This window comes from Dryobates pubescens, chromosome 1 (genome assembly GCF_014839835.1).
Source record: "Dryobates pubescens isolate bDryPub1 chromosome 1, bDryPub1.pri, whole genome shotgun sequence".
NCBI lineage: Eukaryota > Metazoa > Chordata > Aves > Piciformes > Picidae > Dryobates > Dryobates pubescens.
Genome location: NC_071612.1, coordinates 43,044,469 through 43,059,779, shown reverse-complemented (window position 1 = coordinate 43,059,779; position 15,311 = coordinate 43,044,469). Strand labels below are relative to the sequence as shown.

At 45.4% G+C, this 15,311-nt stretch overlaps 1 protein-coding gene across 1 annotated transcript in view; it reads right to left on the bottom strand.

Annotated features, from left to right (window-relative positions):
• Positions 1-14,884, bottom strand: part of TECRL (trans-2,3-enoyl-CoA reductase like) — an 81,604-nt gene extending 66,720 nt beyond the window's left edge. The window contains exon 1 of the mRNA XM_009901443.2: positions 14,651-14,884. Coding sequence (XP_009899745.1) covers positions 14,651-14,884 — 234 coding nt within the window. The remainder of the gene's footprint in view (positions 1-14,650) is intronic.
• Between the last annotated feature and the right edge of the window lie 427 nt (positions 14,885-15,311).

Here is a 15,311-nt window from a genome sequence, read left to right as displayed (position 1 = left end):
CATCAATTTACACTAGCCAAGCTTGTCTCTAAAAATGTCATACTGGTTTTACACTGCCAGCTGGGTGCTGCTAGGTGAGAGTGGAAGTCAAAATTAATGCAATCCATTAGCAGACAGAAGGTGTGCAGGCTATCCCTTGGTATGCAGAACTTGCCACTGTTTCTGAATGTCCTGTTCTGAGCTAGAGCAGAACTGATTCTGGTCAGTGCTGTGACTTTCCAGCTGAGTCTCTGCTTGGTGCCTTTCTGCAGCTCAAGGAATGTTCTCACAGACAGAGGCTGCTCCTAACATTAAGAACACTGATGGGCAGAGTCAACACGAAGGGTTGGGGTGCAGGCTAAGGGCACATCTTGTGTGCTATGTGGGGGGTGCAGAGCAAAGGCCACACCTGCAGAGAGGAGTGGACAGTTCAGGTGACCCTAAACTGACCAATCAGGAATTCCATCCCATGGATGTCATATCTGGTATAAAGGTGAGGAATAGCAATGGTCAGCAACTTCTTCCTCTTCCTCAACAGCCAGCATCACATTCAATACAGAGATGAGTAATCATGAGGGCCAAGTTCTTTTTCCTCCATTTCAAGGAGGAGGAGGAGGAGGACTCAGTAAATTCTGCCCTTGGTCTTGATCCATGAGTTCCTGAATGCAGTTACAGAGTCCAGCTCTTGAATCTGGTTGCCATCTGGTGCTGAGTCCAGCCTGGGACTTCTGCCACAGCACCAGTGGTGACAGTGACCAATTGCCAAACCATATTGGTTTGTTTCTATTTCATTTTATTTTCATTCTTTTCATTAAACCAGGTTAGGTTTTTTTCCCCAACCCATCAGTCTCTCTCCCTTAATCTCTTTCTCTTCCATTTGGGAATGGAGCAGGGCTGGTAGAGAGCCTCTGGCACTCGGTTAGTGGTATTTGGTTAGTAGCCCTGACCCTTGACATTGAGCAAATCTAACTGGAATTGATACCCCTCTGGGTTTTCTGGCCTATTCATTAAAGGGAACTGACTAAGCTTGCTGTATTCACCTTGAGAACCTAACAGCAGAACCAGTCAAAAAGCCTCTGTAACAGCACTTTTGTACCAGGGAAGTTAAATTGCTCTGACAAAACTCTGGACATGCAAATTCATATCAACTTCAAATTTTAAAAATGAAGTAGAGAATGTTGTTGGCTTCTTTCTGTTTGCCTTTTTATGCCCTACTTGAGGAACATGCTGAAAATCCTTAGCATTTTGTTATCTTCATTTTGGTTTATTTCTCCTTGGCATGGAGCTTTCATTACTTTTGCATTATTTCATGACCCATCAATCATGACAGTGTGAAATAATGTAACACATGGGTTCTCATGCCATAGAAAATAGCCCAACAGGAAACAATATTCAAGTAATTGCATTATTAAATTGTAAAAGAAACTGCACCCAAAATGAAATATTTATTGTGTCATAACAGATTGAAATCTTCCCAAATCAGTTTCTGATACAATCTTTCCCAAATTCTACCTTATCCCAAATTTAAGACTCCAGAAGTTAACACATTATTCCAGGTGTGGCCTCACCAGGAAGAGTAGAGGGGGAGAAGAACCTCCCTCAGCTTGCTTACCACACACTTCTTGATGCACCCCAGGACACCATTGACCTTCTTGGCCACAAGGGCACACTGCTGGCTCATGGTCAGCCTGTTGTCCGCCAGGACTGCCAGGTCCTTTTTCCCAGAGCTCCTCTCCAACAGATCAGCCCCCAGCATAGAATCATAGAATCAGTAAGGTTGGAAAAGACCTCAGTGATCATCAAGTCCAACCAATTACCTAATACCTGACACCTCATGACAACTAAACCATGGCTTCAAGTGCCACAGGGACAGTGACTCCACCACCTCCCTGGGCAGCACATTCCAATGGCCAATTACTCTCTCTGTGAAGAACTTTCTCCTCACCTCAAGCCTATACTTCACCTTGCACAGCCTGAGACTCTGTCCTCTTGTTCTGTTGCTGCATGTGCTGATCTGTGGGGCTGCTCTTCCCCAGATGCAGGACTTTTCACTTTCCCTTGTGGAATTTCATTGGATTTCTCTCTGCCCAACTCTCCAGCCTGTCCAGGTCACACTGAATGGCAGCACAGCCTGCTGGTGTGTCAGCCACTCCTCCCAGTCTCCCATCAGCAAACTGGCTGAGGGTACACTGTGTCCCTTCAAAAAGTGTGCATCTCTGAAGAGGATGAGACCTTTTTCAATGCCTACAAACACAGCATGTCTTTACAAAGCTGCTTCTGAGCCCTGCAGAAAGAGAATCCTTGAGCAGGTTTGGGCTGGATGGCTGAGAAACAGTCTCTGCCTTTCCTGCAGAAGCAGACTTAAGGAGACAATATGATAGCATGGAACAGACAGTTCCTTAAATAACATCCTTGGTGATTTTTAGGCTTCTAAAACTTTCATGATGAAAGCACATTTTTCTAACACAACAACATCTAAACTGAACATTTGGGAGGGGGCTCAGAGGGATGGTGAAATCTTTCACGTGCTGGCTTTCCTACCCCGCTTGCCTGCACTGAACAGGAGGGAGGCATTTTTCATCTCTTTAAAGGTTTGAGAGGTGAGTGTGTTCATTCTTTAATGGACATTGACTTAAGGCATCCCTTTATGCTCAGCTGTTGCTCACTTTTATCCTCAAACTTTGCTTCGACTGAATACTTCTCTACTAACTTCTTACAATGGTCTATGTATGCAAAACAATCTTCTGTCTGAAGGTAGTTTAAAGGCAAACTGCCTGCAAGTACAACACCCTGGAAGTATGTAAAATGGTGTCTGCTGTACACATTGCTGTGGGTATCTTCTTCCAGAAATACTAAAGGGGATTATACATTTATTTCCTGAATTCTGCTTGGTGAGACTAGAAGACAGAGACGATACACTTTAGAACATCAGTGGTGCAGAGGGAATAGCTCTAAAATCTCTGTGGAGTTTTCTGGAGCTTACCTTATTCATCAATAGCTAAAGGGTAGGGGGCAAGAGATGGAGCCAGTCTCTTTTCAGTGGTGCCCAGCAACAAGACAAGAGGCAGTGGGCACAAACTGGAATCCAGAAAGTTCCACCTGAACATGAGGAGAAACTAGAGCAGGTTGCCTAGAGAGGTTGTGGTCTCTGTAGAGATTCCAAACCCACTTGGACATTGTGATCCTGCCCAACCTGCTGACGGTGACCCTGCTGTAGCAAGGCAGTTGGACTGGATATGACGTCCCAGAGGTCCCCTCCAGCCCCCAGCATGCTGAGATTCTGAGATTCTCTATTATTACTCTTGTTATTACCATTCTCTCAGTGTCTGTGACTCTTTCTAGCTCAGGGCTGCAGAGTTAATGAGAATCCATTTCCCTGGCACAAAATTCTTGAATGTCACGGTGTCAAATCTTACTTTGATCAAATAATAAGATGCACAGTTAAGAACTTATGGCAATCCTTGAGTGTCCCCAGTTCTTTGATCACAAAGCATAATTTAATTTGAAAACCCATGGCTGTGCTGATGCCTGGGCCAACCAGTCCAGACTTCAGCAATGGGTGTGGGCCAGATGCTGAGTTTGGCTGCTGCTGTCCTCACTGAAGTCACCACCCTCCTTTTAAAATTCTTGAAGTGCTGGAAATATGGCCTGGGGGTGTTTTGGTTTCGTTGATTTGTTTTAAAGTGAAGACAGCAGCCAGCTTACCTCTGATCATGGGACTCAATCAGCCATTGCCTGCCCTATAGGGCAGGAAAAGATAAGCTCTGAAAAAAACAAGATTCTGCTTCCCAAAAGCAATGACATTTCAAAGCAAGCAATGTGTGGCATTAGGTGCTCCTGGAAGCTGAAACCTCAGACATTTGCCCCTCTGATGTGATCACTTGGCATTGCAGAGCCTCTGTCCAGCTCACTGCACTTCAGGATGTGTTGGGAGCATGTGACGGCTGGCTCAAGAAAACCCCTATACATACTCACAGCTACCCTGACCTGCCATAATGCCAGCCCCACAGGCCTATACTTCCTGTGTTAAACCACAGGGCAGGGGCAGGAAGGGTGAAGCTGTCTTCTTCCTGTAAGTAAGCTGCTTAGTTTGGCTGCCAGCCTCCGAGAGTCAACCACAGCATTCTGCCCAGGTGACAGTTTGTGTCTTGGCAAGAGGCACCAGGCTTTCTGAGGACCACTGGTGTTCAGAGTCTATCTTCACTGTAACAATTAGTGATGCAGAGAGCAGCACTAATTCTCTGGAGCGTCCTTATCTGAGCAATTTTAAGGAAAACACTCTCTACAAGGCTTATAAATATGTAAAGGCTGAGTGCCAAGAGGATGGAGCCAGGCTCTGCTGGGTGATGCCCAGTGACAGCCAATGGGTGGAAGTTGAGGCATAGGAAGATCCATGGAAACATGAGGAAAAACTTTTTCATTCTGAGGGTGACAGAACACTGGAACAGGCTGCCCAAGGGAGTTGTGGAGTCTCCCTCTCTGGAGATATTCAAAACCCACCTGGATGTGTTCCTGTGTGACCTGCTCTAGGTGATCCTGCTCTGGCAGGTGGGGGGGTTGGACTGGATGATCTTTCAAGGTCTCTTCCAGTCCCTAACCTTCTGTGATTCTGTGAACTACCTGAAGGGAGGCTGGAGTGAGGCGAGGACCAGCCTCTTCTTGATGACAAGCAATAGGACCAGAGGAAATGGTTCTGAGCTGTGCCAGGGGAGGTTTAAGCTGGATATTAGGAGAGAGAACCCAAAGCATGTTCTGAGGGACTAATAAATCATCATCAGGAGTATTTTAGCGCTACAATAATGCCTATATGAGATGCCATTATACACCTACATTTCCATCATGGGTTGGACTAACAAAACACCTACAGCTCCCTGTGGTCTTATATTGCTCCACTACCTTGATAATGTGCAATAAACAGTGAATTATCTTCAATGCAACATGGCAAATGTGCAGCTGGGGTAAAATAGATTCACTTTGTTGGGAAATAGGGCATTTTCACACTGACCTGGGATCTGTCTCTACAGATACACTTTTGGCAATGCTCACTGCTCTGCTAGCATAGCTGGCTTTTATTGTTGGCCAGAATGGCTTATGGTGATGAAGAGCTGGAGCAACAGTAGTGTCTCAAGGATTCATTCTTATGTTTTCACTGAATTTTGAATCATCCTTTAATTTTTTGGATCATTTATTAGCTTTCTCAATGATCTAGATGAGAGGATTGAGTGCACCCTCAGTCAGCTTGCAGATGACACCAAACTGGGTGGCTGTGTTGATCTGCTAGAGGGCAGGGAAGCTTTATAGTGGGATCTGGACAGGTTAGACCCATGGTCCAAGGTTAATTGCATGGGGTTCAGCAAGGCCAAGTGCCAGGTCCTCCACCTGGGTCAACTCCATGGTCAGCTACAGACCTGGGGTATGTGGTTCAAAAGCTGCAACTTGGAGAGGGACCTGGGGATATTGGTTGACTCTTGTCTGAACATGAGTCAGCAGTGCCCAGGTGGCCAAGAAAGCAAATGGTATCCTGGCTTGTACTAGAAACATGGTGACCAGCAGGAACAGGGAGGTGATCACCCCCTTGTACTCAGCACTGGAGAGGCCACACCCCAAGTATTATGTCAACTTTTGGGCCCCTCACTACAAGAAGGACATTGAGGCACTGCAGCATGTCCAAAGAAGGGCAATGAGGCTGGTGAAGGGCCTGGAGCACATGGCCTGGGAGGAGTGCCTGAGGCAGCTGGGGGTGGTCAGCCTGGAGAAGAGGAGGCTGAGGGGAGACCTCATTGCTCTCTACAACTCCCTGGATGGAAGCTGGAGTAAGGAGTGGGCAGCCTCTTCTCCTTGGTGACACGGGACAGGACCAGAGGAAATGGTTTCAAGCTGCACCAGGAGAGGTTCAGGGTGGATGTTAGGGAATACTTCTTCACTGAAAGGATTCTCAAACATTGGAATGGTCTGCCCAGGGCAGTGGTGGAGTCACCATCCCTGGAGGTGTTTAAGCAGTGTGTGGACCTGGGGCCTAAGGGACATGGCTTAGTGTTGACCCTTCAGTGCTGGGTCAAGGGTTGGACTGGATGATCTCTGAGGTCCCTTCCAACTGCATGTATTCTGTGATTCTCTGTGATTCATTCTTTTTTTTTTCCAACCTAGGCTTATCCTTTTCTATCTCAAATAAGAGCTATATAAAGCCTGTCACTTAAATGCCCTTCCAAGCTTTGAAAATTACTATCAGCTGAACGTTAGCCTTCTAGCAGCTTCTCTCATCCTTTAAATTATCCCCTTACAAATGCTAAATGCCCTTAAGTTACCAGCTTTTCCCCTCCCCTCTCCCTCTCTTCTGGATGAATCAAAGGCCATTTCTCCAGGTATTACATTTAAAAAGCCATATTGAAGCAAGATTGGTGACAGCAAAGAGCAAGCAGAAATTAATATGTCTAGCTGCCTCTTTTCATCTGAAACTATTTGTAGCTATACTGACATGCAGATTATGTGAATTTCTAGTAAAGCAGGGAAAAATGATGAGTGTAACACATTGCTTCAACAGAATTTGAACATGTTTACCTGCTTTACCAAGTGTAACTAACAACCAAGGAAGAAAGTACTGGTGTCACCACTTCCAGCACTGGGGGACAGGCATAAAATTCAATTCTTACTAGCAAGGAAATGCATAAACTTTATAATGTGTTTGCAAATATAATGTTGTCTTCTTGCTGTGCCTCCCAGCAAGGAGCAGATCCCTGTTGAGCGAGATGCTGTGCAAACATACATTAAAAGACACAAGATACAACAAAATCCTTCTTCCAAAAAGAAGTTAAAAAAAGGGTGGGTTGGATTTGCACAGCAATGAGCCTACATCCAGCTAGGTTTGCTTTCTTGCTGTGGGAATCTCTAGTTTGTGGGACTCAGCATCAACGTGTGGTCTTCCCATGGAAGCCCTTTCCTTTGACATAGCTGGTTATTCAGTTCCTCATCATTCAATGATATATGTTTGGCATCAAGAGGCAAGACAACTCTGCCGCTTTACTCTGCTCTGGTGAGACCTTACCTGGAGTACTGCATGCAGCTCTGGAGCCCTAAACACGAGAATGGACCTGATAGAGCAGGTCCAGAAGAGGGCCAGGAAGATGATCAGGGGGGTGGAGCACCTCTGCTATGAGGACAGGCTGAGGGAGCTGGGCTTGTTCAGTCTGCAGAAGAGAAGGCTCTGGGGAGACCTAATAGCAGGTACCTGAAGGGAGCCTACAAGAAGGCTGGAGAGAGACTGTTCACAAAGGCCTGCAGTGATAGGACGAGGCGGGGAATGGCTTCAAAACAGAGAAGAGCAGATTTAGATGTTAGGAACAAGTTCTTTGCCATGAGGGTAGTGGAACACTGGAACAGGTTGGCAGGGAGGTGGTTGAGGCCCCATCCCTGGGATATTCAAGATGAGGCTCAACAGGGCTCTGGGCAGCCTGATCTAGTTGCTGACTGCAGAAGGGTTGGACTAGATGACCTTTAGAGGTCCTTTCCAACCCAGACTATTCCATGATTCTGTGATTCTAATTGTATATTGCTTGAATGAGAAAGATGATGATCTTAAAAATCACCAAGAAATGAGGTCACTGTAGAATTGCACAGGTTGTGCCCATTCCCTACAAGGAAGAATATAGAGCTCTGTGAAGGGAAATACAACTGCAAGATTCAGCGGGGAGAAAGGACACCTGTTTTAGGTGAAAAAAAAAATATCCTAACTAAAAACTTGTGAACTCCTTTGTCAAGACAAGCCTTTCACAGTGATCAGAATAAGCCTTAATTCATCTCTGGCAAAAGATGTATTCATACATCTGGTGTGCAATGTTTAACAGCAAGAAGAGCTGTAGACATGATTTGATGGGTTCAGGCTTGGGGCCCTCATTCCAAGAATGACATTGAGGTGCTGGAGCAGGTCCAGGTGAAGGGTGTGGAGAACAGGTCTGGTGAAGAGTAGCTGAGGGAGCTACTGAGGGGGTTGGTCAGCCTGGAGAAGAGGAGGCTGAGAGGAGACCTCATTGCTCTCTACAACTCCCTGAAAAGAGCTTGTGGGTATTGGTCCCTTCTCCCTACTAACAAATGATAGAAGGAGATAAAATGGACTCAAGTTGCACCAGGGGAGATTTAGGTTGGATATTAGAAGAAATTTCTTGACTGAAAGAGTTCTCAAAGACTGGAACAGGCTCCATAGGAACGTGGTTGAATCCCCATCCCTGGAGGTGTTTCAAAGTTGCAGATTGATACTGGCTTAGGACCAGCCTTGGTAGAGCTAAATAATGGTTGGACTTGATGACCTTAAAAGTCTTTTCCAACCCAAATTATTCTGATTCTATGACTTTTTGAAGCACTGCACAGCACATCTCTACTGACAGTTATGTGTTCCTGAAGTGTATACTGTTAACCAAGAACACTGAACTATCAATAAGGAGGTTCTACAAAGGGATTTCAGCAGGAGGGTTCACAGTGTGCCTGGAGGGCTAGCTCACTGGGAAAGTACCTTCCAAGTGCTCAGTGGTGCCCAGTGATAAGACAAGGGGCAAGGCCACAAACTAGAATACAGGAGGTTTCACTTGAACCTAAGGAGAAACTTCTTCATTTAGATGGTGCCAGACAACAGGACCAGGCTGCCCAGAGAGGTTGTTGAGTGTTCTTCACTGGAGAATTTCAAAACCTGTCTGGACTCATTTCTGTGCAACCTGATCTAGGTGACCCTGCTTTAGATCATCTCTGGAGGTCCTTTCCAACCCCTAGCACTCTGTGATTGTGTGATCATCTTCGCAGCACATCAAGAAAAGAGGCTCTTTTCTGCACCCTTTAGGAAGCAAACTCTCTTCTGTAGGCCTTAAGAAGTTTCTTTGGAAAGGAAGGCCCCTGTGTATCAAAACCTGAGTCTGCACCTCTGATTCTAGCTTAACTTGCAAAACCCATATAGCAGGAAACCTCTGAGCTCTGAGACTTCCAGCTGGAAAAAGCTTTCTCTGCTAGTTTTCCCAAAGGTGATTTATTCTGTTAAAAACTATATTGTGTAACACTTTCTGCCTTAAAAGCAGCTCATGCAAAATTAATTACAAGGCACTATGTTTGTGGGGAAAAATGCATTTTGCTACAAGTTAAGTGGAAGAAAAAAAAATATTATATAATGAATGTTATAACAGAAACAGCTATGAGCTGCCATCACAGCCCTTATAAATCAAATCACTCCACATCAATGACTTTAGAACTAACCTACATCAGGCTTTGTGGGATAATGTACGAGTAAAACCATTTTGGAGTAGCTGTGTATTTTTCCTAAGCTGGGGGTTGACAATACAAAACTGGGGATTATTTGTTTTTAAATGGCAAAGTGGAATTTTGGGGGGGTTGTTTGTTTGCTTGCTTGTATTTATGGCTCGGTGAATTTTGCATGTTTTCTCTGGCTTTTTGGAAGTGATGTGGGGGCCAAGACCCCTAGAAATATGGGGACTCTTTTTCACTGAAAATATTGCTAATTACTGGCCTTGTCTTCTTAAACAGTCGGACAGAAATTTCATCTGTAGAAACTGATTATATCTTAATAGGTAAACTCAAGAGCAGTGAGTTAGACAATTGGCCTGTGAGGTGGGTTGGTAACTGGCTCAACAGCAGTGTCCACAGAGCTGTGACCAGCGGTGCAGAGCACAGCTGGAAGCTTGTGGCCAGTGCTGCTCCCCAGGGATCAGTACTGGGTCCAGTTTTGTTGAGTATTCTTCATCAATGACCTGGATGAGGGGATTGAGTGTACCCTCAGCAAGTCCACTGATGTGAAACCAGGGCAGTGGCTGACACCCCATCAGGCTGTGCTGCCATCCAGTGAGATCTGGACAGGCTGAGAGCTGCGTGAAGGAGAACCTCCTGAGGTTCAGTAAGGACAAGTGCAGAGTCCTGCATCTGGGAAGGATAACACCAGGCACCAGTACAGACTAGGGGTTGTCCTGCTGGAAAGCAGCTCCAAGGAGAAGGAGTCCTAGCTGGCAGCAAAATCTCCATGGGACAACAATGTGCCCTTGTGGCCAAGTCGGCCAATGGCATCCTGGGGTGCACAAATCAAAGCGTATCCAGCAGGTCCAGGGAGGGTCTCTTTCCCCTCTACTCTGCCCTAGTGAGACCACACCTGGAATACTGTGTCCAGCTGGGGGCTCCCCAATTCAAGAGAGACAGGGACATGCTGGAGAGATTCCAGGAGAGCGATATGAGGATGATTAAGGGACTTGAACATCTCTCCTGTGAAGACTGAGAGACCTGGGGCTGTTTAGTCCGGAGAAGAGAAGGCTGAGAGGGGATCTTACCAATGTCTATAAATATCTGAAGGGTGAGTGTCAAGATGAAGGTGCCAGGCTTTTTTCAGTGGTGCCCAGTGATAGGACAAGGAACAATCAGTACAGGCGAGAACACAGAAGGTTCCACCTCAACACAAGGAGATATTTCTTTATGGTGAGGGTGACAAAGCTCTGGAACAGGCTGTTAGAGCAGGTCCAGAGGAGACCATGAAGATGATCAGAGGTCTGGAGGCTAAGAGAATTGGGTTGTTCAGCCTGGAGAAGGCTCCATGGAGACCTTATAGCAGCTTTCTAGTATTTGAAGGGGACTACAAGATAGTTGGAGAAAGACTTTTTACAAAGGCATGGAGTGAAAGGGGTAATGGCTTCTAAATGGAAGAAGCTCAATTTAGATTAGACATGAGGAGGAAATTCTTCACTACAAGGGTGATGAGGCACAGGAACAGGTTGCCCAGAGAAGCTGTGGAGGCTTTGACCCTGGAAATGTTCAAAGTGGGACTGGATGGGGCCTTGAGCAACCTTGTCTAGTAGGAGGTGTCCCTGTCCTTGGCAGGAGGTTGGAAGTAGGTGATCTTTAAGGTCCCTTCCAACACAAACCATTTTATGATTCTGACTCTGTGATTCAAACTGGCCTGGACATCTGGACTCAGCCACTCATGGACTGACTATGGGACAAAACATTTGGGGTTTTCCCCTTGTACTACTTTATTTCAACATCTTTTTTCTGCCTTTCCTGCCTGCAGTATGCTGGGAATTCATCTTAAAGGCTTAAAATCCAGCCAAATAGGTTCTCCTCCCTTTAGAGATGACCAAGACCTTATAGTGACCACTTGGTTCACTGATATGTGATTGATCCTCCTCCAAAGTATGAGATGGGTGAGAAAGCCAAAGGAAATCATGGTCTTTTCATTTCACAGAGAGGCAACTCCCTGTCACTTATGCTGGATCCAAAGCCTACTGCTGTCATTTTATTGCTCAAAGATCACACAGCCCAACATACCTCTTCTAAATCCCTGACACTGCATTGAGCAGAGGAAGACAAGAGGACCTTTTTTTTTCCTTTCTAAATATTCAAACTGTTCAGTTCTAATGTCATTTTGCAGTTTTCACAGATTTCCCACAAATTCAAACAGGATACATAAGCAAGAGTCTTACAGAACTAGCCCTCTGGAAGCAAGGACTGGTATTTAACCACAGAGCATCAGTCAGCTCATCACTCTGCCCAAGTTTCTATTACCTGAAGAAAGATGGTACTAGAAGATGGTTTGTCCCTTCAGATTCCTTATTCTGAGAATATTGCAAAGGTGTTTGCTGAATCACAATACCCTGAACTACCAACAACATGCAGTCAGAGTGCACGCACGTACATTTGAGTACAGACACTATCGGCAGCAGTGTGACCAGCAGGACCAGGGAAGGGATTAAGCACTGGGCAGGCCACAGGATGAGTCCTGGTTTCTGGTTTTTTTGGGGTACTCACAACAAGAAGGACATTGATATGCTGCAGCAGGTCTGGAGAAGGGTGATGAGGTCTTGAAAGGTGCAGCTAGGGGAGCTGGAGTTGTTTAGTGTGGAGAAAAGGAGGCTGAGGGGAGACCTCATTGCTCTCTACAATTCCCTCAAAGGAGTTCAGAGCCAGGTGGGTGCTGGTCTTTTCTCCCTAGTTGCAAGAGCAGAAATGGCCTCAAGTTACACTAGGGGAGCTTTATATAGGATATGAGAAGAAAATTCTTCACTGAAAGGCTTCTCAAAGACTGGAACAGGCTGCCCACGGAGGGGGTTGAATCCCCATCCCTAGAGGTGTTTCAGAGCTGCAGAGATGTGGTGCTGAGGGACATGGTTTAGCAGCAGACTTGGTGGAGTTCAAGAATGGTTTCACTCAATGACCTTAAAGATCTTTTCCAACAGAAACAATTCTATGATTCTATAATTTTTTAAATCTATGGTTCCTATGCTCTTCTATCATAAATCCTGGCAAGCAATAATTACATAGAACCCTGAAAAAGTAAGCTAATCATAATTATTATGTAAACAGAACACAGGCATTATAATTGTCATGTTGGGTCTGTATCAATATTATATTTAATTAAGCAGAAGATTATCCAGTAAAATGGTCTCTTGTTTGCTCTATTAACCAGCTGAAATGAAGTTCACCAATACTAACAAGTGTTCACAGGAGCGAGGAACTCAACTTCCCCGTATTTAGGGTTGCCTTAGGAAGGGATCACCCCAGCAAATTAAGGGCCTCAGGCAGCCAGATGAATATGCATTCAAAATCCAGATTGTTTAGGCAGTCCTGGAAATCTCAGCCATGTACTGTACTTGCACCAAATCCCTCAGTACTGTGCCCAAAAACCCCCACAACTTAGAAAAGGTCCATGCTGCTGGCCACATCCCTGGGGATATTCAAAACGGTGCTTGACAGGGCTCTGGGCAGCCTGATCTACTTGAGGATGCCCCTGCTTACTGCAGAGGGGGTTGGACTGGGTGACCTTTGGAGGTCCCTTCCAACCCAGACCATTCGATGAGTCTATGATATTGAACACAGATCCCTCACAGTTTACTGTTGTCATTGCTCTTCTGTTTGTATTTTACCTCTACATAGAGAGTTCCTCACAAACATCATTTGTAAATCTCTTTCCACTGCCTCCACAGGGGCAGAGTTCATGGTTTGGAGAAGGTGCAGAAAACATTCAGCATAACGATTAAAATGCAGGCCTGCCGTTGCCTCAGCAGTCTACAGTTCTTCCATGCATTCATGAAAGGATTCCTGAAATGTGGCTCCTTGCCTAATTCTGCTCCTGTTCATGTGACACTTTGACTGACACTACAGGAAACCTTAAGGTAAGAAACAGCCCTTTGTTGGATTGTTTTCTTTTCCAGAACAGTATTTAGATAACTCTTTTTTAACATCTGCCTAGATTCTATGGTCCTGCTCTGGCAGGGGGGTTGGACTTGATGATCTTTGACGTCTTTTCCAACCTTATTGATTCTATGATCTTCACATGTCCCTTCCAGCCTGGACGTGAGGAAGTTCTTCACTATGAGAGTGGTGAAGCCCTGGAATGGGTTGTCCAGGGAGGTGGTTTGGGCCCCATCCCTGGAGGTGTTTAAGCCCAGGCTGGATGAGGCTCTGGCCAGCCTGATCTAGAGTGGGGTGTCCCTGCCCATGGCAGGGGGGTTGGAACTAGATGATCCTTGTGGTCCCTTCCAACCCTGACTGATACTATGACACTATGAACCCCTAACATCCTGTGATCTGTGAGAGTCAGTTTCATTTATCTGACCCTTTTCCACATTTCCCCTTTGGTTCAATTTAAACTACCACCACCTCCCCTCCCCCAGATATTTTGCCCCATTAAGAAGGAACAAACAGGACATTTCATTTTAACTAGGCGTACAAAATGCCAAACCCACCCTTTAAACAACCAAGAGCAGTCCAAATCTGGTACTATTCCACCCTGCATATTTCAAAGGCATTAAGTTAAACATGTGAAGCAAACTTAGCCACAGGTTCCAGATGCTGACAGCAAGGATAAGGGATTTTTAATGTTAGGGTTTTTTAATTCTAGCACAACAAGAATCCTCAAAATCCTCCTATGTCACTGGAAATCCCCATAGTCTATATAGGTGAAGATTCCCACTTTGGTGGCACACACAAGAGACCAGATCATTGTAGTGTAGGATTAATGGTTGGACTCGATCCCATGGGTCTTTTTCCAAGCAGAATGAATAAATCTGTGATCTGCTGAGGGGCAATGAATCACCAAAGCAGCAATGAAACTATTTATGAAGCGTATTTTCAGCTGGTTTTTACTGTGTTGTAAACTTCCTTCCACCCAGTCCTCTCACCCTGCTTATACAACCTGACTGCAGTTTATGTATTTTTATTCACATTATTAAAAAAACCCCAAAATTGAAAAGGAAAAACAAACAAAACCAACTAAATCCCTGTTTGAAATTGGCAGGTTCCTGCCTGATCTGACAAGTAGGACTCAGCTATGTACCTTTAGACACCAACCAGAACCCACAGCACTGCAGAGAAACTCAGCTTTATATATGTGTTAAAACTCAATATCCATTCTGAAGCAGATGATTAAGCATCATGCTCTGAATTAAAGACTGTAACCTGTCAAAGAGACAGCCCAAGGACATATCTGGAGTCCACAGAGCAGCCAGGAGGTCTAAAAGAAACCAGTGTAAAAATCAGCCATGGATTGTGACTAAGGAGAAGTTCTGAGTATCCTCCAAAGCAAAGAATGGAAGTGTTTCTATTAGACAGTAAGACCACAGCAGAGCGAAAAGGGAGTCCCTGAACTAGCACCCTGTGACCCAGGCACATTCCCACCATGCCAGAACAATGCACTGACCTTGTCCACAATGCAGATCGGCTTCTTGCTTTGCCCATCAAGAATTTCCACTTCAAAGTAAGTAATCTTTGAATGTTTGAGGGCTGGCGTTGCCTTGGGTTTGCCAGCAGACAGCATAAGCTGAGAGAAGCTGAGAGAAGAGCGTGAGTCATTGTGGGACATGGACAAAGCTCCTCCATGAGCTTCGAGATCACTCTTCTGTTCTGGAGAGCTGGGTTTCTGCCTCCTGTCCATGGTGTGACCCAGAGGCAGAAACTGTCATCTCAGCAGGGCACAGTGGCAGGGGAAAGTGTTTCCTCCCTTTGTCAGTTAAATACAATCACAGACTGATGAGACAGGAAAGGTCAAGTGGCATTCCATTTTCAGAGCGCTGTCTTATTTAGCAGGACTGAAAACAATGGCTCTGTAATCCATGGCTATATTTAACCTGCTGCTGGGACCTGCTCTATTGCTCCTGCTGCTTCCCCCACTCCCCACCCCCCTTTTTTTAATTTAAAACAGTGTTTGAAACAATACATCTAGAGATTCCCTCTTACAAGAAGGCAGACCCTAAAATTCCAGAGCCTCAAAGGAATTGGTGACAAATGAAGCAAATTTTACTGTTTTCTACTAAGGCAGAGGTCTAAAAGTGTCCACATAGACACACAGTATCACAGTATAA